The 23966-nt window shown below is 47.4% G+C and overlaps 1 protein-coding gene across 1 annotated transcript in view; it reads left to right on the top strand.

Annotated features, from left to right (window-relative positions):
* Window positions 1-23966, top strand: part of LOC311316035 (partitioning defective 3 homolog) — a gene marked incomplete at its 3' end in the record, with an annotated part of 169352 nt that overhangs the window by 140283 nt on the left and 5103 nt on the right. The window contains exon 22 of the mRNA XM_084446776.1: window positions 21992-22112. Within this exon, the coding sequence (XP_084302902.1) occupies window positions 21992-22112 (121 nt within the window). The remainder of the gene's footprint in view (window positions 1-21991; window positions 22113-23966) is intronic.

Genomic DNA, 23966 nt, shown 5'->3' with positions numbered 1-23966 from the left:
CAGGCGGGAGGGGGACAGCGGAGGGGACCCAGGCGGGAGGGGGACAACGGAGGGGACCCAGGCGGGAGGGGGACAACGGAGGGGACCCAGGCGGGAGGGGGGACAACGCAGGGGACCGCGCTGTTAAGCAGCGTTAAGATCAGAGTACGACCGACTGGAATAGTGATAATGAGAGGAAGCTCAAACTGAAATTCCTGTTGGGAACAGAAGCAGCAGTGACTTACAGTAGAGCGACACACAAACACACATACTGTACGATCTTATGGGATTTGCAAGCGCGCATACTTGGAGACACACAAGCAGCACTTCTTCTGACGTTCGGAATCTGTATCCTTGTGGTGCACTTAGAAATAATAGCAAGCTAACGGATGAGTCTTTGAATATAGAAGTAAAACTCATTTGTTTTTTTGACAGGACTTCATATGAATAGTCCGTTTCACAAAGCCTCCAGTTCTTCTGTTTAAATCAGAAAGGCTCTCATTTGGATACGAATTATTGAGGCAAATATTGGCACTGAAGATAAGATCACTTTCATTATGGTTCGGAAGTTACCGTTTATTTAGTCTTTTCCCATCGTCTGTGAAAACTCTCCTCAAAGCGAGCTCAGTATTCCGAGTGTTTCACACGCAACAGCCGAGTGAACAAAGCAGTCAGGCCGTCGTTCTCATTTGTCAAACGCGGGGACAAGCTTGGCAGGTTTCTGTCCTGATAAATCACCCGGAGATTTCCAAAGCCAACGGAATTGGCTCTATTTGTTTGCATTCGCCAGGACCCCCCCTCCTCTGCTAATGAATAATACTGAGTTGGGATTAGGGGAATTTGACTGACTTCAAAGTAATTACTTCTTCGGCAGGCACACCAAAAAAGTTCAGTTCAAAAGTTATTTCCTTTATTTAATTAAATTAAATTGTGGAAAAGTCAATTTAGCTAATTAGGAACAAGAGAGAACATCCAGAGCCTATTGGATTTTTTGTCAGAACATTACATAACAGTTCCCTGCTCCCTGTGTTGTTTGCAACTTCACTGTGTTGAATTTCAGTGGGATTAATCTCTGTGAAGGCCACAGAAGTTAGTTAGCAGTGTGTGTTACCAGACTAACAGCTGGTGTTGTGAGATTGCTGAAGCTGTAGTTGTTTGAACAGAACCAAGAGACTCCTCTTGCTCCCATTAGCTGCTGTATGCATCATAACATATATGTTATGCTGGAGAGAGCTTTACAAATAGCTGAACTGAGACACAAGAAGAGCGTTTCCACAGTCACAGTTATCCTAAGTGATTGTGCAGATTATTTATAATATACTGGAGGTATGATAGCAATATTATTAAATATGAATGTATCAAATTAGAAATTTTTCAACGTAAATTTGCATTAACTTCAGATTTCATATCTTTGGGATTTAGCAGAGACAGGAAAGGAACCCCGGAGTTTGCAGCTCGTCTGTTACCTGTTCCACAGCCCTCTCATCTCCACCAAAGGAAACCCAAGATTAAAGGAGTCACAATTAGACCCAATTTGTGCCGTATTTTTGAGGCGAGAGCGTGTGCGTGTGTGAGGCTGTTGCGAATATCCATTTCAGCGCTCGCTGCTCCTGACGAGAGCCAGGTCAGGTCGGCTTTCCGCCAGAGATCGACCGTCACTGGACTGTTCCCCCCTGGGGAGGGAGGGGAGGATGTGAAAGGGAGAGTGGAGGGGCCCCTGGTCCCTCTATTGGTTTTGGGAGGGGAGGGGGGCCCCCTGGTCCCTCTGATTTGGGGAGGGAAGTGGGGGAGGGGGGGGGGGAGCAGTTTGGGGACACGGTGTTGACAGGTCTATCGCTTGGGGTTACGAAGGGTTTTCCCGGCTCTTGTGTTGCTGCAGTGTTTTATTTCTCTCTTTCTCTCACTAGTACCATTCTTTCCCTCCCTCTCCCTCCCTCCCTCCCTCCAAGCCTGTCTTGATGTTATGAATGAAATTCCCTCTCGTTGAAAGAGAACCTGCGTCCGCAGACACGCCCGCCCTTTCATCTCTCCATGGCGTGGACCGCGTGTGACGACCATGGAGCTGCTCAGATGTCAGTAGGCATGGTACAGTAGACTCACAGATTGTGTGTGTGCGTGTGCATGTGCGTGTGTGTGTGTGTGTGTATTGCTGACAGAATGATTGGGTCAGACTGTAGCCACATACGTATGCTAGTCTGCGGGCGTGGGGCGGGGGGCGGCCATTCCTCCTGGGTTAGGGTGTGCAGTATGCATGCGTGTTTAGACAAAGATGATCCTACTGGCTTTTTAAAAGCAGATGGCCTGGTTCACGTTCTCCTTTAATGATCTGGCTGAGCGTGAGAAAGAAGCAGATTTGTGGGTGTTATGTGGGTGGGTGTGAAAGAAAGAAAGAGAGAGAGAGAACCAGCCCTATCCCAGACCTATCGATCTTGCTGTTTTTCCCTCCATAATGGATGGCGGCGGACCCCCACCTCTCCCCCCACCCTCACTCTGTTAGCACAAATAATGACTAATCAATATGCACTGGACTTCCTCTCAATGTCCCTTTAACACATGATTGATGCCGCAGCGACACAGCGTAGCGCCCACCACACTCTGTCACTCCACAACCAGCCAATCAATTTAGCCAATCAAACTAAGGGCCCCTCCATCACAGCCAGTTATTGAAGGCGCTGCCGCGGTATTTCATTGGTCGGCCCAGGCGCGTCTGACCCTGGTGACCTACTCTGGTTGGGGGATATTATGATGGCGTTGTCCTCAGCTGGGTGAGATGAGTGTGATTGTTGATGGATCCCAGGAGAATGTAACAGAGACGGAGAGGAGCATTGGTGGTGGTTTTCATGCCTCCGCTCGGCGCAGCCGTGACCAGATGGCATTATGTTTCCGGGCTGTCCATCCGTCCGTCCCATTCTTGTTAACGTGATATCTCAAGAAAGGCTTGATGGAATGTCTTCAAATTTGACCAGAATGTCCAGTTGGACTCAAGGATGAACTGATTTGATTTTGGTGGTCACAGGTCAAGGTCACCATGACATCACAAAAGGCGTTTTTGGCCTGTTTGAACATCATATCTCAGGAACAGTTCGCGGGAATTTCTTCAAATTTGGCCAGAATGTCCAGTTGGACTCAAGGATGAACTGATTAGATTTTGGTGGTCAAAGGTCAAGATCACTGTGACGTCACAAAAGGCATTTTTGGCCTGTTTGAACATCATATCTCAGGAATGGCTTGAGGGAATTTCTTCAAATAGACTCTAGCCATTCTTGAGATATCGCGTTAATCTATTGATGGGGATCGTTCTTTTCAATAACTAAAGCAGATAGGCCCTGGGCCAAGACCATCTATCAAATCTGCTTTAGTTATTGAAAAGAACGATCCCCATCAATAGATTAACGCGATATCTCAAGAATGGCTAGAGTCTATTTGAAGAAATTCCCTCAAGCCATTCCTGAGATATGATGTTCAAACAGGCCAAAAATGCCTTTTGTGACGTCACGGTGACCTTGACCTTTGACCACCAAAATCTAATCCGTCTAGCCGCTAGACGGAATTCATTCACATTTGGCCAGAATGTCCAGTTGCACTCGTGGATGAACTGATTGGATTTTAGTGGTCAAACGTCAATATCACTTGTCTTAAGGTCAAGTTTACAAAACATGTTTAGAGCAACCTGATTTTTGGTGGAGGCATACATCCACAAAGCGCTATTTCTAGTTCTGTTTAGCAGTCCATCTCTGTGTGATCAGCGTTAGATTACATGTATCTCACCATGCGTATGGATTTGGCAGCCTGTCAGAGACATGCGGAGTGTGTCTGTGTGTGTGTGCGCGCGCCTCTGTGTGTGCACACATGCGCACGTCTATGTGTGTGCTTACAAAATCTACAGTGTCTGAGCGAATACGTGTGTGTGTGTGTGTGCATACCCTATTTGAAGCCTTGTGAAGTCTGTAGGCCTGAATTTAGGAGAACGGAGAGGGAAAATAACCTCAAAAACTGTGTGTGTATGCATTTGTTTGCACATGTGTGTGTGCGTGTGTTTGTGTGTGTGTGTGTGTGTGTGTGAGCGCGTGCATGCTTGAGTGAGTGAGTGGATGGAATATGATCTCTCCCAGGAGGGGAGCTCCAGAGGCAGTATAGCCCAGTCCCAGAGCTCCGGGTCAGGCAGGGCGAGGCAGGTCTTCCCCCTCTCAGCTCTGGTTCCTCTGGCCTATCTAGGAAACGGTGATGACAGCCACATTAGGCGGAAATGTACTTTTGAATGGCTTGCTCTTCTCCAGCAGGAAGTAATCCACTGATACAAGAAAACAATGACGCTCCATTTTGGGGGAGAATTAATAATTTAAAGTTCTTTATTAGGAGTTACCTCTTTTTTTTTTTTTACCTCTCTTTTCGAGAGGGTCCTATAGTAACAGCAGGCCACAAAACAGACAATAAATACAATAAACAAAACATATGAAACAAAACAGACAACATACAACAAAACAAATAAACATCTAGACAGAATATAATAAACAATGCTTCTCATCTTCCATCGCACTCAGGAAATTAGGAGATTAGGAGTGGGTGATAGTATTTGCAGGTATAGGGGGGGTATTTGCAGGTATAGGGGTGAAACAGTATTTGCAAAAAGATGTTTCAACAATATTAGAAGCACATACAATTGACCTTATAGTAAGAACACAGAACATTTTTTAAAAGATAAAATGAAGACCGAATATTTACAGGAAGGTTATTCCAGTCAGATGGGGCTTTGAAGCTGAAGGATTTCTTGGCCATTGCTTTGGAAAATGCAGGAACAGAGAATAAATACTGTACAGACTGTCTTAATCGGTAAGTAGAGGAGAAGGGGACGATAAGCTGCTTTAAATAGGGAGGATAGTCATAATGAATGCATTTAAATATTAGTTGCAGCCAATGTCTGTCTTCTCGTAGTAGGAGACGGCCAGTCTAAGATTTGATACATTGTACAGTAGTGAGTTCTGAAGGGACAGCCAAGAACGAATCTGCAGAGTCTATTGTAAGATACATTGAGAGGCAAGAGATGTGTTTTGGAGGCAACTTGATAGACAACATCAGCGTAATCCATTAACGGTAAAATTAGTTGTTGGGCCAGTTTCTTTCTGACAGTGAGGGAAAAACAATTTCTAGACCGATACAGGACTCCAATATTGACATTCATTTTAGTGACAATAGTAGAAATATGGTATTTAAATGAAAGTTCTGAGTCAAGACATGCTCCCAAGTATTTGGTGTGTTCAGCTTTCCGCAGAGGCGTACGGTCAGCACATGATATGAAGCATGTCGTAGAATTACTAAGTTTCAGCTTTTTACGTGTACCAAAAATCATAAAATAGGATTTGGTTTTGTTGAGTACTAATGTATTCTCTGCAAGCCATTTCTATAATAAGTTAAAGTCAGATTGTAAAGCTGATTGAATCAGGGCTACATTTTTTTTGGATGTGTGTATGACCGTATCGTCCGCATAAAGATGAATGCAACAATCTGAACAAACTGAAGATTTTTATCATTAATAAAAATTGAAAAAAGAAGTGGACCAAGGGTTGAGCCTTGCGGCACACCACGTTCTTGTATTAGTGTATCCGATTGGCATCCTAGAACAACCACACATTGCTTCCTGTTGTGAAGGTGTGAATTGAACCATAGTAATGCATTGCGTGAAGTTTGTCAAGAAGTAAGTAGTAGTCAACTAAGTCAAATGCTTTGGATAAATCGATAAAAATTGCACCAGTTAATTTGCCATCATTAGTTGCAGAGAGAATACTATCAGTGAGTTTTAGTAGAGCCGTTGATGTAGAGATTCGATCGGAAACCAGATTGATAAGGTGATAGAATATTGTATTTGTTTAGAAAATTAGAAAGCTGATTATATATTAATTCATTAATTATATCACTTTGGCAATACAACATATGATTGAGATTGGTCTATAATTGTATCCAATGCAGCTCCACCTTTATGCAAAGGAGTAATACGAGAGCACTTCCAAATGTCTGGTACTTCAAATGTGGACGTGTGACATATTAAATAAGTCACATAACGGGTACATCAGAATATGGGAAGATAGTTTGAGGAATTTGGATTCAATACCATCCAATCCAGGACCACTACTTACTTTTGGTCTATTGATGGCATCCTGGACTTCTAGAGGGATCGTTTTCGTGAATGAGAACCTATGATTGGGAGGCCTGTTACCAACACAGAGAACAGTTGCGGTTTCAGAAGGTCTGGCAGAAGACACAGTAGAGAAATGCTGATTGAATGAGTGCAATCACCTGTGGATTGCGAAGAATAACATTGTTCACTTTTATCTGGTCAAGATTACTTTTTTTTTTTTTTGATACACCTGTTATAGTTTTGATTTTATTCCAAAATTGTTTAGGATTTTTAAAATCATGAGCCAAAGATTCTCTAAAGTAGTAGGATTTGGAATTTCTGACCAAGTTCTTACTAGCATTTCTGACCAAGGTCTTACTAGCATTTCTCAACAGTCTATATTCCTCCCAGTCGGCCAATGAGATACTGTCATAAACTGGGTTTCTGACTGAGCTTGGACTTTCTGAAGCATACTGTACTGTGTTGCTCTATTACTGTGTCCTTCTCCTGTATATTATTTGAGGACATTTATAGAATATTCTTTCAGTTCTAATTGTTGAGTAGAAACATCACACTTCATTTACCGATGGCGTATCTGTAAACAACTAATCCTCTTATGAAAGACGACTATCGTGTATATTTTTCCAAAGGTTTTAACACCACTTTCATATATGGTCATATAATCCCACCAAAAAGAAGTCAGATCGGATGTGAATGCATAACAATAACAAAGTTAAAATCCTTAAAACTTTAGTTTAGCTTGTTTAACTTGAAAAGCTTGTGTCCGTTTCACTAAACCGTTGCGATGGTTTCATCCCCGTTTTCCTTGTGGCTTTGCATGCTGCTAGGATGTGACCCCTCACTGCACATACTCCAGGTACTGTAAATGGTAAATGGTAAATGATCTGCACTTATATAGCGCTTTTCCACCTTAGCGGCACTCAAAGCGCTTTACAGTGGCCTCTCATTCACCCATTCACACACACATTCACACACCAATGGTGGTAGCTGCCATGCAAGGTGCTAACCTGCTCATTGGGAGCAATTTGGGGTTAGGTGTCTTGCTCAAGGACACTTCGACATGTGGACAGTTGGAGCTGGGATTCGAACCACTGACCCTTCGATCACTGAACGACCCGCTCTACCAACTGAGCTAAAGCCGCCCCCTGTACAATAATGAGCACTGTGTAGTACTTCAGGAGTACATATACAGTACCTGTAGTGTGTAGTATTTCGTATTTCTTAGTGTTACAATGCAATGTAATTCACGTCATGGAATATATACTGCATACTTGGGGTATTTGGTTCATCGGTCAGTGCTCTGTTTACCCATACTGTATGCCCTGACATGAGAACCAGTCTGCATGCATTTCTGATTACAATGTAGGCAATATTGGACAGAATTTACTTTGATGCATTTCATTGTTAATAGATTCAGTATACATACCATAACAACATATTGTTGAAGAATATACAAGCATATAGTGATATTCTTTGATCAGAGACCATTATCATCAGTCTCCTGGCAGCTTGGTAGCTGTTAGCCAGCTATATAAGCCAGCTAGTTTTACTGATGGTAGCTGATAGCCAGCTATATAAGCCAGCTAGTTTTACTGATGGTAGCTGATAGCCAGCTATATAAGCCAGCTAGTTTTACTGATGGTAGCTGATAGCCAGCTATATAAGCCAGCTAGTTTTACTGATGGTAGCTGTTAGTCAGCTATATAAGCCAGCTAGTTTTAGCAATGGTAACTGAGTCATTAGGCCAGATAGTTCAGCTAGGGCGACAGCTCACTAAGGATGAGTAATGTGTGTGTGTGTGTGTGTGTGTGTGCGTGTGTGCGTGCGTGCGTGCGTGCGTGCGTGCTTACTTGCAAATGCGTTTGTGTGTCACACTCATTGTGTGTGTGTGTGTGTGTGTGTGTGAGCCTGCAGGGCTCAGCCTGGGCTGTGGAGGGTCGGGGGGGTCTTGTGGTCTCCTTGTGGTCTCCTGTGGGCCCCCCAGAGCCTTGTGACTTCTGGTCACCCCAGTCTCTTGACTATAGGGTCACCCCCTCTTAACACCCTCCAACCTCTCCCCTGTCACACACACACACACAGCGGATCGCCTGTCACCTCCAGCGCCCCCTGATACAGAGGTAATGGCAGCCGGTCTTTTTGAAAGCAGGCCGCTCTTTAGCACCACTTATAGCAGGTTATTTATGGCCTAACTCTAACCCTGCTCAGCCTGAAACCGACCTGTGTCAGCAGCTGCCTGGAACATCCTCCAGGGACTAGACTGGTCCCCAGGATACCGGTCCATCCTCCTACACACACACACACACACACACACACACACGCACACACACACACACACAGAGGAAGAGAAATTGTCTCTACTCAAATGCTAGAAGGAAGTCCCAAAGGAGTCTTAAGGTGCCGGACTCGAAAAATAATATAATAATTTGAAGACAAATATTTTCTCCACACGCGCACACGCGCGCACACACATCAGACTCAGCAGTCCTTGAATTCTCTCCCCTCCCCTCTCCTCCACTCCCTCCCTCCCCTCATCCCCCCTCATCCTCCTCTCACCCAACCCCATCTGTCCTCCCTGGCCTCCCTCTCAACTCCTCTCCTTCCCTGATCCTCCATCTTGTTTTCACCTAACCCCCTCTCTCCCTTCACTGTCACCCCCCCCCCCCCAGCTCTTCAAAGGGAGGTCTGGAGGGGGCGTGTCCTGACAGGTCCCTCACAGCCCGAGACCTCGCGTCTGGCGGGATTTGAACCATGGCATCGCTGCGACGGTTGTCTGCCAAAGAGTGTTTTTTTTGATGGGGCCATTTTTTCCAGTCGCACTCTTTGATGCTCTACACTTGCGCCGTCACGTGTGTGTCTACTGTGTGTCTCGTCTGGGTTTACGGGCCGATGCACACACACACACACACCCCTGAACCCTCAGACAGAGGACAGCTGTGCCCCTGCCGGGTTTGGCGGTGTGTTTTAGAGGGGTCAGAGAGGTGCGTGTGTGAACTGACAGAACTAGGTTATGCTTCTGGTCGGCTACTGAGGAGGCCTTTTCACCCACCCTCACTAGAATGCAAGCTACAGCACAAGATATTCCTGTTAGGTGAATCTGGGGGATGTCCATTCTAGGGATGTTAATAGTTAATCGACTATCGATTAATTGCCGATAAAAATGTAAGATTTGGTAACTCGATTAATTGCTTGTTAATGGAACATAACTTTTTTGGCGGGAACGAACGTTATCAACGGGAGTTGCGGGAAATGTAATCATGATTTAAGGTCTGACTGCACATGAGGGCGCCACGGCATGTGGTGAAGGCTAATTGGGATGCTGGGAAATTTCAACAACACAGCGGAAGAAGACACAAAAATGAAGCGAGCAAAGCACAGTCCAGCGCGGGACGTTCTTATCAATTAATCGACTATCGTTTGTTAAGGTTAACAGTTATCGATTAATGAAATTCCTTGAAATTTGCAACCCTAGTCCATTCCCTTTTCAATTGACCAATTAACATGATGGCCGGCCCCTAAACAGGTCAAAATATGTCCTATTCTTTAAACACCTGTCTAAATATGTTACCTGATCTTTTTCTGGTTGGTTTTATATGACTGAGCGACTGTCCGGGCCGGTCGGTGTGGTCAGAACAGATGGGCTTTACTGCGGCTCTCTGAGCAGCTGGCCCGGCAGGAAGAGAGCAGTAGCGGCGTTCAGTAGTGTTGGGTCAGGGAAGAGGTTGAGCTTTCACGGCTCAACGCAAAGCCCATGCATGGAGAACATCCCATCTATGGGCAAGTCCCCAAGGGCCAGCAGCACTGTGGGGGGGAGGAAGAGACGCGCTGAAAGACAGGAGGAGGATGAGAGGAGGAGGAGGAGGGGGAGAGGAGGAGGAGGAGGGGGGAGAGGAGGAGAGGAGGGAGGGAGGACAGGAAGTGCTGTTCCTACTGGGTTGGCGGCTATCTGGAGGGCCCTCTTTGAAATGTTTGTCTTTAGAAAAGCAGGAAAGTGTGTGTGTGTGCGCGTGTGTGTGTGTGTGTTCAGACGCTCTGTTCCTGGTGCCCCAGGCCTTCATCTTCGGAGGAGGAAGAGGAGGAGTGCCCAGGATATCCTGATATTCTGACAGATCTCCTGAGACAGAGAGCCGGTTAACCAGCACATCTGCCCTCTCTGCTTGGGCTCACAAACCTCGGAGGAGCTGCTCTGAACAGGAAACACGTTTGTAGCGTAGTTTTGCGAAACTCTTGGGGAAACTCACTTGTTTGATGTCTTTTGAAGTTACATTAGTTAAAATATTGGAGAGAATGATCTGGAATCTTATTATCTTATCTCACAACAAATTTGGTTGGTATCCCCTGTTTTTTATTTTATTATTTATTTTATTTTATTTAAGTGCGTCTACAGTAAATGTTCCCAGACATTTCAAACATCTTATTTTGTGAGGGAGAGCCGCATCGACTCTCATCTAGGATGCTCATTCAAGATGTCTTCTTTCTTCACACAAAATACATTTTCTTCAATGTCTGGAAATCATTTTGTTTGCGGGCTCCAAAACCTGAATTGAATAGTTTGTGACAGGGTATAGTGTTTCTCCTGCGCAGCAACGTTCTCCTCTTGTGTGTTCGTGCCATGCCCTCGTAAAAAAAACTAAACAAGAGACTTCGCTCAGAATCTGTGGCTTCAAAGAAGTGTTGAGAGGGTTAATGTTTCCAATAAGAACTAAGATATTACTGGGCTGATTAAACACAGACTTGCTCTTTCACTATTATGGCCTGTTTTAGATACTGAAAGCAGCTAGACACAGCTACAGCTAGGTAGCTATGACTTGGAATCAATACTGTAAGTCTAGAATTGTGGCATTTATTTAGTATTGCGTCTTCATTTCCAGTAGGAACTACTGTACTTTCACCCCCGTAGACAATACTGCAGCACAGGTTTGATTGAATCTCTGTGCCAGTCATGGCAGTACTATATTAATCAAACCACATCAAATACTGTATACCCTTTCAGGGTTCAAAACTGTTACCAAATTGATTGCATTTGCAACCTTTTTTTTGGTAGTGCGATATAAAATTTGGGTGGGTCGCACTGGTGCAAGTAACAAAAGAGACGTATTCACGCTGATCATCTGTGCAAATAGCATCTGATCACGTTTGTTACGTGGGGGATGTTGAATCGCGAGACGCTCGCAGGCTATTCTACACACTTGATCGCACGACCACAGGGAGAGTGGAGAAAAAAAAATTCTAACAGTCCCACACAGCCTAATCCATGCTAGCGTTAGCTTGTGAAGTCCAAGGCAAATGAAACACGGAATCGACTCATATTTTGCCAGAAAAAAATATGCCGTGTCAATCACAAACCTCAGGGACCGATCATGAGAAACATGTGGAAACAGAACCGTTGGGTGAGGAGAATGACGCCGACGGGAGACGAGCAGACCGACCACCGCAGCTGCCGGGGAAGAAAAAGACCGTACGCGTATCAATCACAGTGGTTAGACACGTCTGTAATGGGACGCGTTATTGCTGCGCGCCGTTGAAACAACTGGTGCGACCAAATTATGTCTGGTGCCACTAACTGAAAAGGTTGGTAGCACCAGTGCCACCAGTGGAAAATGTTAGTTTTGAACCCTGCCTTTATGCAAAATGGCTGCCTTTAGTGCATCCCCCCCCCCCCCCCACACACACACACACACACCACCCCCACCCACCCCAGTCAGTCGGTCTCAGAGACAGAGAGGAGAGGAGGGCCTGGTGCCTGAAGATAATGGAACCTAATTTGACTGGGATGATGATCTATCAGACGTTGCCGGAGCCTGGTGCCTGGAGCCATTACAGACCTGACGGGGGGACCGGCGCTGGGAGAGCATCATCAGTCACTGAGATGGGCTTCTACTGCTGAACCAAAGAGAATGAGGGAGAGAGATGGAGAGAGAGATGGGGAGAGAGAGAGAGAGATGGGGAGAGAGAGAGAGAGAGAGTGAGAAGGAGCGAGGAAAGGTTTGAAGGAGAGAGAGAGAGAGGGAGAGGGAGGGAGAGAGATGGGGGGAGAGGGAGAGAGAGTAGAGAGATGAGGTGAGAGTAGAGGGACGGGTAGAGAGAGAGAGAGAGAGGTGGTGGGGGGTCAGGGGCGGGGGGGGGGGGCAGAGAGAAGCACACGGCGCTCAGATGATGCCTCGTCTCAAAATGAGACAGCTCCAATCCGATTCCCCTCCCGCGCCTTTCCCCTCCCACGCCCCTCCCCTCCCCCGCGCCCCTCCCCTCCCGCGCGCCCCTCCCCTCCCGCGCCCCAACCCCACGCTGGAGTGACCAGTGCTATCAGCTCACACCCCCACGTTCTCAACGGTCCCGCGGTCAAACTCTGCTTCTCCTGTCCCCGCCTCTCTCTCCTGGAGCTTCCGTGACCTGCGCCGGCCATATATGGGCGTTGATGTACCTCTTTTCCTGTCTCGGAGCGTATAAAGGGATAGCCTCCATCCTCTCGTATTGTCGTTTTAACAGCTGGAAGCTCTCGTTGCCTGAGCGATGTGTTTTGGCCTCAGTCGTGAGTGAGTGAGTCAGTGAGTGTGTGTGTGTGTGTGTGTGTGTAAGTGAGTGTGTGAGTGAGTCAGTGACTCTGTGTGTGTGAGTCAGTGAGTGTGTGCAGAATGAATGCGTACACCTCTCTCTTTTCTGACCAGGCAGACAGCATCCTGAATCAGACATGCGGTCGGTCACAGCTGCTGAGTCACTTGGACCCGACCACACACACACACACACACACACACACACTCAGAGAGAGAGAGACATGGGAGAGGGAGAGTTAAGGAGAGAGAAGGGCAGGTAGACTTAAAGAAAGATTGACACACACACACACACACCCCTCTTCTCCCCAGTCTGTTCAACCCAAGAGTTCAGTTCGCTCAGGAAATATTAAACTCTTCCATCACCACACGCAGCCTGTCTCTACCTCTCTCTCTCCTACGTGTGTTCAGCCTGATCTCTCCACTACCTGCTCTGCTTCCCACAACCCCCCTCTCTCTCCCTTAGCCTATCAGGAACACCGCCTTCCCACAACCACCCTCTCTCCCTCAGCCTATCAGGAACACCGCCTTCCCACAACCACCCTCTCTCTCCCTTAGCCTATCAGGAACACCGCCTTCCCACAACCCCCCTCTCTCTCCCTCAGCCTATCAGGAACAGCCTTCCCACAACCCCTCTCTCTCTCTCCCTCAGTCTGAACCCCCCTTCCCACAACCCCTCTCTCTCTCTCCCTCAGTCTGAACCCCCCTTCCCACAACCCCTCTCTCTCTCCCTCAGCCTATCAGGCACACCGCCTTCCCACAATCCCTCTCTCTCTCTCCCTCAGCCTATCAGGAGCACCGCCTGCCCATCTCAGACGGGTCACGGCTGGGCCTCGCCACCCGACCAACACCGCTATGAGCTAGTGGACCCAGAGAGGCTCCGCGTGGGATAATACTGTTAAGATTCACTTCACGGACACCTCAAATAGTGTCCTTGATAGACCTGGTTGCCTGGTAACAGATCAGCCATGTGATTGGCTGAGCTGAGTCACAGTGACGAGTGGCGATGCGGTGATTAGGATGATTGGCAGCCTTGGTTACAGTCGCTAGGGTCATAATCATATTGTGAGGCTGTAGATGGATTTATTACAGTGAGTGCCTCCCTCTGACATCAGGGATTGGTCCATTGACTGATTGAAAGGTGTGACAAGATGGATGGAGATTCCAATTAACTCTGGAAAGGACAGGCTGTGTGTGTGTGTGTGTGTGTGTGTGTGTGTGTGTGTGTGTGTGTGTGTGTGTGGGTGTGTGGGTGTGTGGGTGTGGGTGTGGGTGTGGGTGTGGGTGTGGGTGTGTGTGTGTGTGTATAGTCAACCATGTTAAACCCAGCCCTCTTGGCTGTCTTTATCCCACTGTCACCCCCAATCTACCGCCACACGCACTCCCACACACACGCACTCCCACACACACACACACACACACACACACACACACACACGCACACACACACCCTGTTGTAGCCGAAGCCCTATCCATCACACGCTGACACCAGCGCAGTCCATCATGTCTGTGGCAGGCCAGCGTTATGGCAGCACTCAGCTGTCTCTGATGGGAGACGGAGCCGTGTTAATATGGATAAGATCTGGTGTTCACCCTCATCTCCCTCCTCCACCATGGGCCTCATCTCCCTCCTCCACCGTGGGCCTCATCTCTGTCCTCCACCGTGGGCCTCATCTCCCTCCTCCACCGTGGGCCTCATCTCTGTCCTCCACCGTGGGCCTCATCTCTGTCCTCCACCGGGGGCCTCATCTCTGTCCTCTACTGTGGGCCTCATCTCTGTCCTCCACCGTGGACCTCATCTCTGTCCTCTACTGTGGACCTCATCTCTGTCCTCTACTGTGGGCCTCATCTCTGTCCTCTACTGTGGGCCTCATCTCTGTCCTCCATTATGGGCCTCATCTCTGTCCTCTACTGTGGACCTCATCTCTGTCCTCTACTGTGGGCCTCATCTCTGTCCTCCATTATGGGCCTCATCTCTGTCCTCTACTGTGGGCCTCATCTCTGTCCTCTACTGTGGGCCTCATCTCTGTCCTCCATTATGGGCCTCATCTCTGTCCTCTACTGTGGGCCTCATCTCTGTCCTCTACTGTGGGCCTCATCTCTGTCCTCTACTGTGGGCCTCATCTCTGTCCTCCACCGTGGACCTCATCTCTGTCCTCCACCGTGGACCTCATCTCTGTCCTCCACCGTGGACCTCATCTCTGTCCTCCATTATGGGCCTCATCTCTGTCCTCTACTGTGGGCCTCATCTCTGTCCTCCACTGTGGACCTCATCTCTGTCCTCTACTGTGGACCTCATCTCTGTCCTCTACTGTGGGCCTCATCTCTGTCCTCTACTGTGGGCCTCATCTCTGTCCTCCACCGTGGGCCTCATCTCTGTCCTCCACCGTGGGCCTCATCTCTGTCCTCTACTGTGGGCCTCATCTCTGTCCTCTACTGTGGGCCTCATCTCTGTCCTCTACTGTGGGCCTCATCTCTGTCCTCTACTGTGGGCCTCATCTCTGTCCACTACTGTGGACCTCATCTCTGTCCTCTACTGTGGGCCTCATCTCTGTCCTCCATTATGGGCCTCATCTCTGTCCTCTACTGTGGACCTCATCTCTGTCCTCCATTATGGGCCTCATCTCTGTCCTCCACCGTGGACCTCATCTCTGTCCTCTACTGTGGGCCTCATCTCTGTCCTCTACTGTGGGCCTCATCTCTGTCCTCTACTGTGGACCTCATCTCTGTCCTCCATTATGGGCCTCATCTCTGTCCTCTACTGTGGGCCTCATCTCTGTCCTTTACTGTGGGCCTCATCTCTGTCCTCCACCGTGGGCCTCATCTCTGTCCTCTACTGTGGACCTCATCTCTGTCCTCCACCGTGGGCCTCAGTCATCTCTGTCCTCCACCGTGGGCTCTTCTGTAGGACCTGGGAGAAATGAAGAGGGGTGGATTATGGAGGCGGTTTCACCTGAAAAACATGATTATTTACTAGAAATGACTGTCAGTGGAGGGACTTTCTTTGGGTCTTGATTACGTTTGATACAGACTGAGCACAGTCAGAGTGCTAGGAAGGTCTGGAGGGGAAAGTATCCACCATATTACACAGCTGATAGACTTCCTGAGCAACGGCTTGATGCTGTCGCGTCTGAGTTGGTTTCACAGTCTAACACAACCATGCCATGATAATCAAGGGTTTTTAACCCTTTTAAAGAGCATGTATCCCCATCCAAAGAGCACTTCTAACAAGCTCATTCTGAGTCCAGGACGTACTCCTACTCAAACAGTTTTGGAGTATTAGACGCAGGGCCCGGCCTCGAAACGCCTCCTCCCTCCCTCGTCACTTTCTCCCTCAGAAAAACACAACACAGACCAGTGCTACAAATACAGGAAGCGTAGCTCAATTTATTAGCCTGTAACCCGGTATGCACCGGCGATGCACATGCTGGTAAAGCTTGAAATTGGCCAGAAATTAAAAGCATGTACGAATACCGCGTCTCCCCCCCCCCCCCTCTTATAGCTATGCGAGGCGCCGCAGATGGAAATCGAAACCCACTTAACCGTGTCTGTCTAACGGGGCCGATTTGGTGCGTGTGTATCACACACATATTGTATTACAGTACGTTTCAGAATTGCTCGTTTCTTCCCCCCCCCCCCCCAGCGGCGGGCACAGTGGAAAATATCGGGAGGTACGGACGTGTTGTCAAGCTGAAAAGCCAATTAAATGGAAGCTATTATGTGGATGGTTTTAGATGTTTCTGTCTAGGTTGTGTGCGGGGTGGCAAGCCTGTGGGATTGGACCAGGATGCGCTGTTCTTTAACGAGAGGAAAACCCAGTAATGCACTGTGGCCTTTTTACCTCGCTGTCTGTTTTGAATAATTGCCTTGATGTGTAACCGCGCTATTGTGTTAGGTGGTGCTCTACTGCGACTCTCTTCACCTGAGCTGACTGTAACTCTTCCTGTTTACAGTTGTGACAGAGGAAGCTGCTAGAGGTTTAGCTACCGTACATGTCTGCTTTGATACCCCGCTGAACTGTACGTCCTCAAAGTGATGCATCATATATCTGGATTTATGACCTTGTGATTTATGTCAGATTTAAATCTGCCGTCTCCACAAGTCTCCACTCCACCTCCCAGGAGTGCTATCATCGCCTGTGGGTTAGTGTGTGTGTGCGTGCGTGTGTGTGTACGTGTGTGCGTGTGCGCATTCCTGCTGTCCTGTGCCCTGAGCAGTTCTTCACCATGGTGAGCAAAGACTCCATATTTCTTCCTCATGTAAACAGAGATTTAGCTTGGCAGCATGAGCTGGCGCTGTGCCAGTGGCAGTGCCCTGTGTGAACCGAGAGAAGTGTGTGTGTGTGTGTGTGTGTGTGTGTGTGTGTGTGTGTGTGTGTGTGTGTGTGTGTGTCAATATCACGTTTGAAGCGCGTGGTGTGGCCTGGTTTATGGACACTTGCTAGCCCCGTTAGCCTGCAGCCCGGTGTCTGTCACACTGAGCACACATGAACATCACTGCTGAACACTTGTGTTCAGAACTATACCTGTTCTACAACTCGGATATTGCTGCCGAAATGTTTGCCAAACAGAATGTGAGCTCACAGTTACTCAGTCTCTTCTTTAAGTAAGGATCATCAATCTGTATCTCCCTGTGTAATTCCAGATAATCCTAGATTAAGATAATGATAGTCTAAATGTACTTACTTCAGACCACAGAGAGCCCTGTGGATCCCCTTAATCTCTCTAGCAACAGTAGCAATATAATCTCTGTTAGTCTTGGTGAGCACTCAGGATCTAACCGAATCTGTGCTGTCTCTCAGCGCCTGAGCTATAGGAGGCTAGCTACAACGGAATTACCCTTTAGCTGTTAGCGGTTAGCAAAGTCATCAGTCTCCGTGTGGATGTCTCAGTGCCCTCGATCGATACGACTGGATTATCTGGCTTCAGCATCTCAGTTCATTTTTCACTGAGTGGGGGAGAGGCTCAACCAGCTGCGCGCTCGCTCTCTCTCTCTCTCTCTCTCTCTCTCTCTCTCTCTCTCTCTCTCTCTCTCTCTCTCTGATGGTAGTGGAACCAACAGCAACAAAATGCTTTTGTGAACACACTAGTTTTACCCTCCATATCATTTGATCAGTTAATGTTTATATAATTACCCCACACTGTAGTCAGTAGAACAGTCACATCTCCACACGGTTAATCCCTTTTAATTAAACATTTAATTAAAACGGTAGATTTTAATTAAAAGTTGATTATTTTTATTTGGAAATTCATATTAAGGATTATTCACTGGTGTGGAAGATACAGTATCAACCAACCCCACATATGAAAATCCCTTCCCTTACCATAGGCTGCTTATTGGACTAACAGTTTGTTTTTCACATTCTTTATCAAACCCTTCACTCCACCTACTCTGCCTGTCAATGTTATCTTTTAGGGATGGGCATTTGTATCACTATTTGAATATGCTCATTAATCTGTTTTTCAATCAAATTTGGCAAATTGTGTAACGTTTCAGTTGCCACATTTCCTGTGTGATTGTGCAGTGTGGACCAGTTGTGTGATTGTGCAGTGTGAACCAGCTGTGTGATTGTGCAGTGTGGACCAGCTGTGTGATTGTGCAGTGTGAACCAGCTGTGTGATTGTGCAGTGTGGACCAGTTGTGTGATTGTGCAGTGTGGACCAGCTGTGTGATTGTGCGGTGTGGACCAGCTGTGTGATTGTGCAGTGTGGACCAGCTGTGTGATTGTGCAGTGTGGACCAGCTGTGTGATTGTCCGGTGTGGACCAGCTGTGTGATTGCCCCGTGTGGACCAGCCTTGTGGCCCCCATCCCTCAGACCCAAGGTCACAGTGAACAGCCATCGGGGGCCGCGGGGGCCTCAGGGACCCTCAGGGACCCTCACAGCTCTATTCATGTCCACCCGGCAGCCGTTAGCCGGGCACGTCTGTCCCAGAAGGTCTGGGTGAACACGGGGCCCCCCGGGGCCCAGCGGACATCTGGGGAGGGAGGCTGTGGGCAGCTGGCTTTAACAGTCCTGAGATCCACACCGTCCAGATGTTCAGAGAACGCAAGATTAATCCAACGCTTCATTCTCAGGAGCAGCCTTCTGTCTTCTCTCTCTCTCTCTCTGTCTCTCTCTCTCTCTCCCTCTCTATATCTGTCTCTCTCTCTCTCTCTCTCTCTCTCTCTCTCTCTCTGTGTAGAGGGTAAGAGTCCTAGGCGTAAGACGATGTGCCGGGTTCCATTCATGTCTTTTGTGATGCTACTCAGACTGGGATTAGAGACTCTGAATGAGAGCATTCACATGTAATCCAGGGGATTAGGACTGTTGATCAGCTGCTACTGTCACTTACTGTTCATGGCATGGCGAGCTTTGATTTGGGATCTCTTCAAAGGGGCGATGTGGGTGTGGGTATATGTGATGAGGCTCTCTAGGACTTAGAAGAAGTGTTGCTGAACTGTAGCCTACTGTACATGTACATGAATGTCCAACCTTGACTTGACCTTAACTAAAAACTTGCCGTGGCCAACTACTGTCTTTCCCAACTAAAATTCCCCAAAATAGTTGGATGCTTTATCCTGTGAATAGTAAAAATAAAATAGTGTACAGATACTGTAGATGGGCAGCAATCGCAGAATCCCGCTGTAAAAACCTTCATTCGCAGTAGTTTTAAGTTCAACTTGCACAATATCTGATAACTGTGTCTATATCTGTACCCGCAATAGCAGATGAAGCTTATTGGTACAGCATGGACTCAATCTTGACCTGTCACCCCCCTCTCTCCCTCTCTCTCTCTCTCTCTGTCTCTCTCTCCCTCTGTCTCTCTCTTTCTCTCTCTCTCTTTCTCTCTCTCTCTCTCTCTCTCGACTGGAATGTGAATTCCATCTCCTGAGCTGAGGGTTCAGATGTACGTCCGTACATACAGCTGCTATAAATTGAGGTAGGAAGTATTTAAAGACAGTTAGCATAGTTTAACCCTTTACGTTTCACTCAAGGCCACACGGGAGTGAGTCAGCATCTGGAGGACAGATCTTCCCCTCAAGGCCAGAGTGTGCAGGAGTCCGTCGCTACACTGGTAGTGTTCAATCAAGAGCCCATCTGGACTCTCCTCGCTTTTTCTTTACGGAGTTCATTTCATTTCAGCGAAACTTTATTGACATTGTTTAGTTAAATTGCTTCTGTCGGCAGTCGGAAAATTCATGTGTGAACAGCCACAGCTCGCAACCTCTCATTCGTCATTTCAGTCGTTTACTACGGTATATTAGACCGCAACGTTGTGCTGACGTCGCAAGCTGTCCACAACCAGACGCATTTCTTCGTAATATCCCCCTGACCTAGCCCTAGGCTTGAGACCGACTATCAACCAATCAATCGATCGATCAATCAATCAATCACAGGGCACACATCCTGTTCTAACACCCTTGTCCTGGGGTAAACAGCCCTCCTATCGCAGCCCAATCAACAGACACCAGCTGACGCCATTATTAATGAGCCGTCCGCAGAGACCCTGGACAGCACACTGACCCTCAGCTCCACACACACACACACACGCACACACACACACACAAGATATTAAAGTGAGCTCAGCTAAGGTTAAATCTGCTCTCTCCCCATCTCTCTCTCTCTCTCTCTCTCTCCCTCCCCCTTTCTCTCTCTCCCCCCCCCCCCTCTCTCTCTCTCTCTCTCCCTCCCCCTCTCTCTCTCTCCCCCCCCCCTCTCTCTCTCTCTCTCTTCCTCCCTCCCCCTCTCTCCCTCCCTCCCCCTCTCTCTCCAGGGTGTTTTTCCTCTGTATCTTTGTAACTTTAATTTCTGATTGATTCTCTTCTGTTCGAGGAGAAAATCTTTGACAAGAAAAACCCTGATGTTTTCTTCATTGTCCCTCGTTATCTCTCTTGAGCAGGAGTGATATTGGTCTGTTAACGACCACAAACATTCCTCTTACTTCTCATGAGCAGTGATTATGAAAAATGCGATTTTTGGAATGGACTATGAATTAGGCTAACTCTTCATAGTGCTGTTTATTGAGTAGAATACTGTAGGATCTACAAATGAATTCTGTTATAGAATAAGCTCTGCTGTACAAACCTATTCTGTTCTATTCTACTTGGGTCTATTTTTTTGTGTGGAGCCATCTGTTAGCAGGTTGCGTGGCCCCGGGATCTGATAAAAGGCTTCCTCCCTGACCAGTGCTGGGGCCGTGGCCTGTTAGACCCGTTAGACATGTGTGCTCCGCCCGGGGTCACGCGTGCTCAAAGAGGAGGTCACGTCTGAGCTACGTCATACATGGATTAGCCAGATTGCAGATGACAGGTCCCAAACCCTCACAGAGGCAAACCGGCTCTGTCTCTCTTCTGTTTAGAAAGGTACTGCCGTTGAGGATTAGCTGAAATTAGCTTTTAGGCTAAAGCTAATGTACAGTACGTGTATTTATCATCCCAATAAGGAATAAGTATGACAGTTTTGGGATAGGTCATCATCGTCCTCTTTAGAATGAAAGGGGAGTTGGAGAGAATGAAAGGGGAGTTAGAGAGAATGAAAGGGGAGTTAGAGAGAATGAAAGGGGAGTTAGAGAGAATGAAAGGGGAGTTAGAGAGAATGAAAGGGGTGTTAGAGAGAATGACGCTTTACATATTTTTAGGAATTAATAGAATGTGTGTGGGGAAGTGTCTTGCTGAGTTTAAAAGTCAAGATGTCAACTTTGGAGTCGACCCTCTCCTGCTGGTGCATCAGTCACCTGTACTGACAGCACTATTCAAACTGTGTGTGTGTGTGCGTGTGTGTGCGTGTGTGTGCGTGATTCATTTGAACAGCAATGGCAAAGTAATTTGCTCCACGCTGTCGGAGCAGAAATGACCTCTGCACACACATCTGCCCTCCAACGTCTGTCTGCCCCACATTCTCCCCCGTTCTCCCGCGTGTTAACGCCAGCAGCAGAACAATGCCTGACCGCTCGCCATTCAGCGGGGAGGCCGGCCGCGGCCAGATTGTTTGATGAGAGCTGTAGACAATGGAAGGACGTGTGTGACTAATATGAGAGCCGGGATCGTACTATTCACCTCTGCGCCGTATTCATTCATGTCAGCAGAGCCATTGTTAGATTGTGTTGGCTACATTAGTTTGATTCATATACAGGACTATAAGAAAAAAAGGTATGTTTTTTGTAATGAGGACCTGGCAGCAACGTTACAGTGAACTATACTGAGGTGGGAAATTGCTGGATAATATTAAATATGCGGAATATTCCCTATCTACCCTTATGAGGACTGCTCCCCAGTCTGCTTGTATAACTAGGTCACTTGTTCACTCTGGGCCTCTCCCACTCATCAGTCTCTCCTGTCCTCTCCCCTGTCCAGTAACAGACTCGCCCCCAGCAACCATGACCGGATACAGAGGCTCCGCCACGAGTTCCAGCAGGCCAGGCAGGACGACGACCCCGACGACCGGCGGAGGACCTACAGCTTCGAGCAGTCCTGGGTGAGTGTCTGAGAGCACCAGGCCTGGCCTCTCCACGAAGCCCATCTCCTCCGACCTCCACCTCCGCTAGCCTGGAGAGCGCTAAGCTAACATGCTAGCCAGCTGGCTGGCTGGACCATGGAGCTAACCATCCCTAGCCTCCAGACAGCGAGCGCTAGCGTTAGCGCCTGCACGGATGTGCTAGGCTAATATGCTAGCAGGCTGGACTATGGAGCTAACCATCATTAACTAACTATCCCTACCACCAGGCTCTGTGGCCCTTCTATGGACTTTCATTATTAACTCCTCTATGGGCGTCCCAGGGCTAACCATGCTAACGCTTAACCCCTCAACCTCCACCCACATCGCCGCCTGCATGCGGGACACGCCCACCACTAACTCCGCCCATCTGTCACCCACCCACTCCTCATCCCATCCGACATCAGTCTGTCTGTCAATCACTCACAAGGACCCGCCCACCATCGCATGGACCAATGGAATCCCGTGTCTGTGGGTCTGTCGGTGAATGGTTTGTTTGTTCATCAGGGGAATTTAGTGCAAGACCTTTTGTTTGTTTTAATCGTGCCTTTTTAGAGTTAGGCTAGGAAGGGAGTGAGCGAAGGCTTTTAAATATCTTTTATGGTCTGGCCACTAGGGACGAGTGCATTAAAAGGCAGGTGCTAATTTAAGATTATGATAAATATCGAACAAAATTTGAACAGCCTTCAGAGTTCAAAATAAGTACCATGTCAATCTAGCATTTAGTCATATTTAGTCTACTCACTCAATTCTATCATTTGTACCTCTAATGTACTTTCATTTGTCTTGTCAGTTATCACAATGCATAATCGCATGAAATATAGTTCTCATTTTACAGTACATAGCACATTTTCATTTTGCTAAGATCACTACATTTTGCTTAAGTTCACTACATTTTTCTATCCATTTGTATGCCGTTGTGCTCCTTTGTCTATTTATTTCCCAATGTTGTACTAACCATGTAAACTACTCATCTGTTTGTCTATGCAAGATTGTTTTTATTAATTCGCTGTCATCTTTGAATTCATGTTTGCTGTTGTTTTAGTGCTGGTTTACAGTCTACGCTGTCTAAAAGTAGCATTTCATAAATCTGTGTTTCGTGTTTTATGCGGAGCGATGAGGGCTTCTGACGATTTGATCATTTTAAATTAATTTCGCAACAGTTGCGAAACTGTTCTTGAACGCATCCCTTTGACCTCCGTGTGTCTTTTTATAGCTGATGATGAATCCAATAAAATGCTGCGTCACTTGTGTTGGGTACTTGTGTTTGGTACTGCGATGATAACGAGATTCATATGGCCTGATTTAGAGGCTTAGAAGAGGAGGGTATGAAAGAGCACAAGCTCGCTCTCTCTCTCTCTCACACACACACACACACCCTAGGCAGTCGAGCAAGCATATAATTAAAGTGCTTGACAACACCATCAACACATTTTGTTTACAGTACATTAGCCATCGCAAACTTCCCACTTTGCCATGACAGGTCTGTTGAATAGCTACTGAACCATAACCTCAACACACGGCGCTGAACACTCACCATTGTTATTAGACTTCAGACTCCCACCCCTGTATGTAAAGACTTTAAGAAGGTATAATGCCTTAGAAACAGGATCATAATCATAACATCGCATCTTACTGTGTTTTGAATGAGATGAAAAGAATCAGGTTCTTGTATCGTCTCTCTGCTTCTTCATCGTTCCAGTATCCATGTTTTAGTATCAAAGCAGATCTTAGTTGCATCTGACAGTAGGGTGCCAAATGTGTCAACTCCTCTGTACTGTATGTCAACTACTTCTGTATGGACGCCATGTCTATGTACAGTAGGCTATAAGGTCA

The sequence above is a fragment of the Borostomias antarcticus genome (assembly GCF_949987555.1).
Source record: "Borostomias antarcticus genome assembly, chromosome: 12".
Lineage (NCBI taxonomy): Eukaryota > Metazoa > Chordata > Actinopteri > Stomiiformes > Stomiidae > Borostomias > Borostomias antarcticus.
This window is presented reverse-complemented; position numbering and strand designations above follow the sequence as displayed.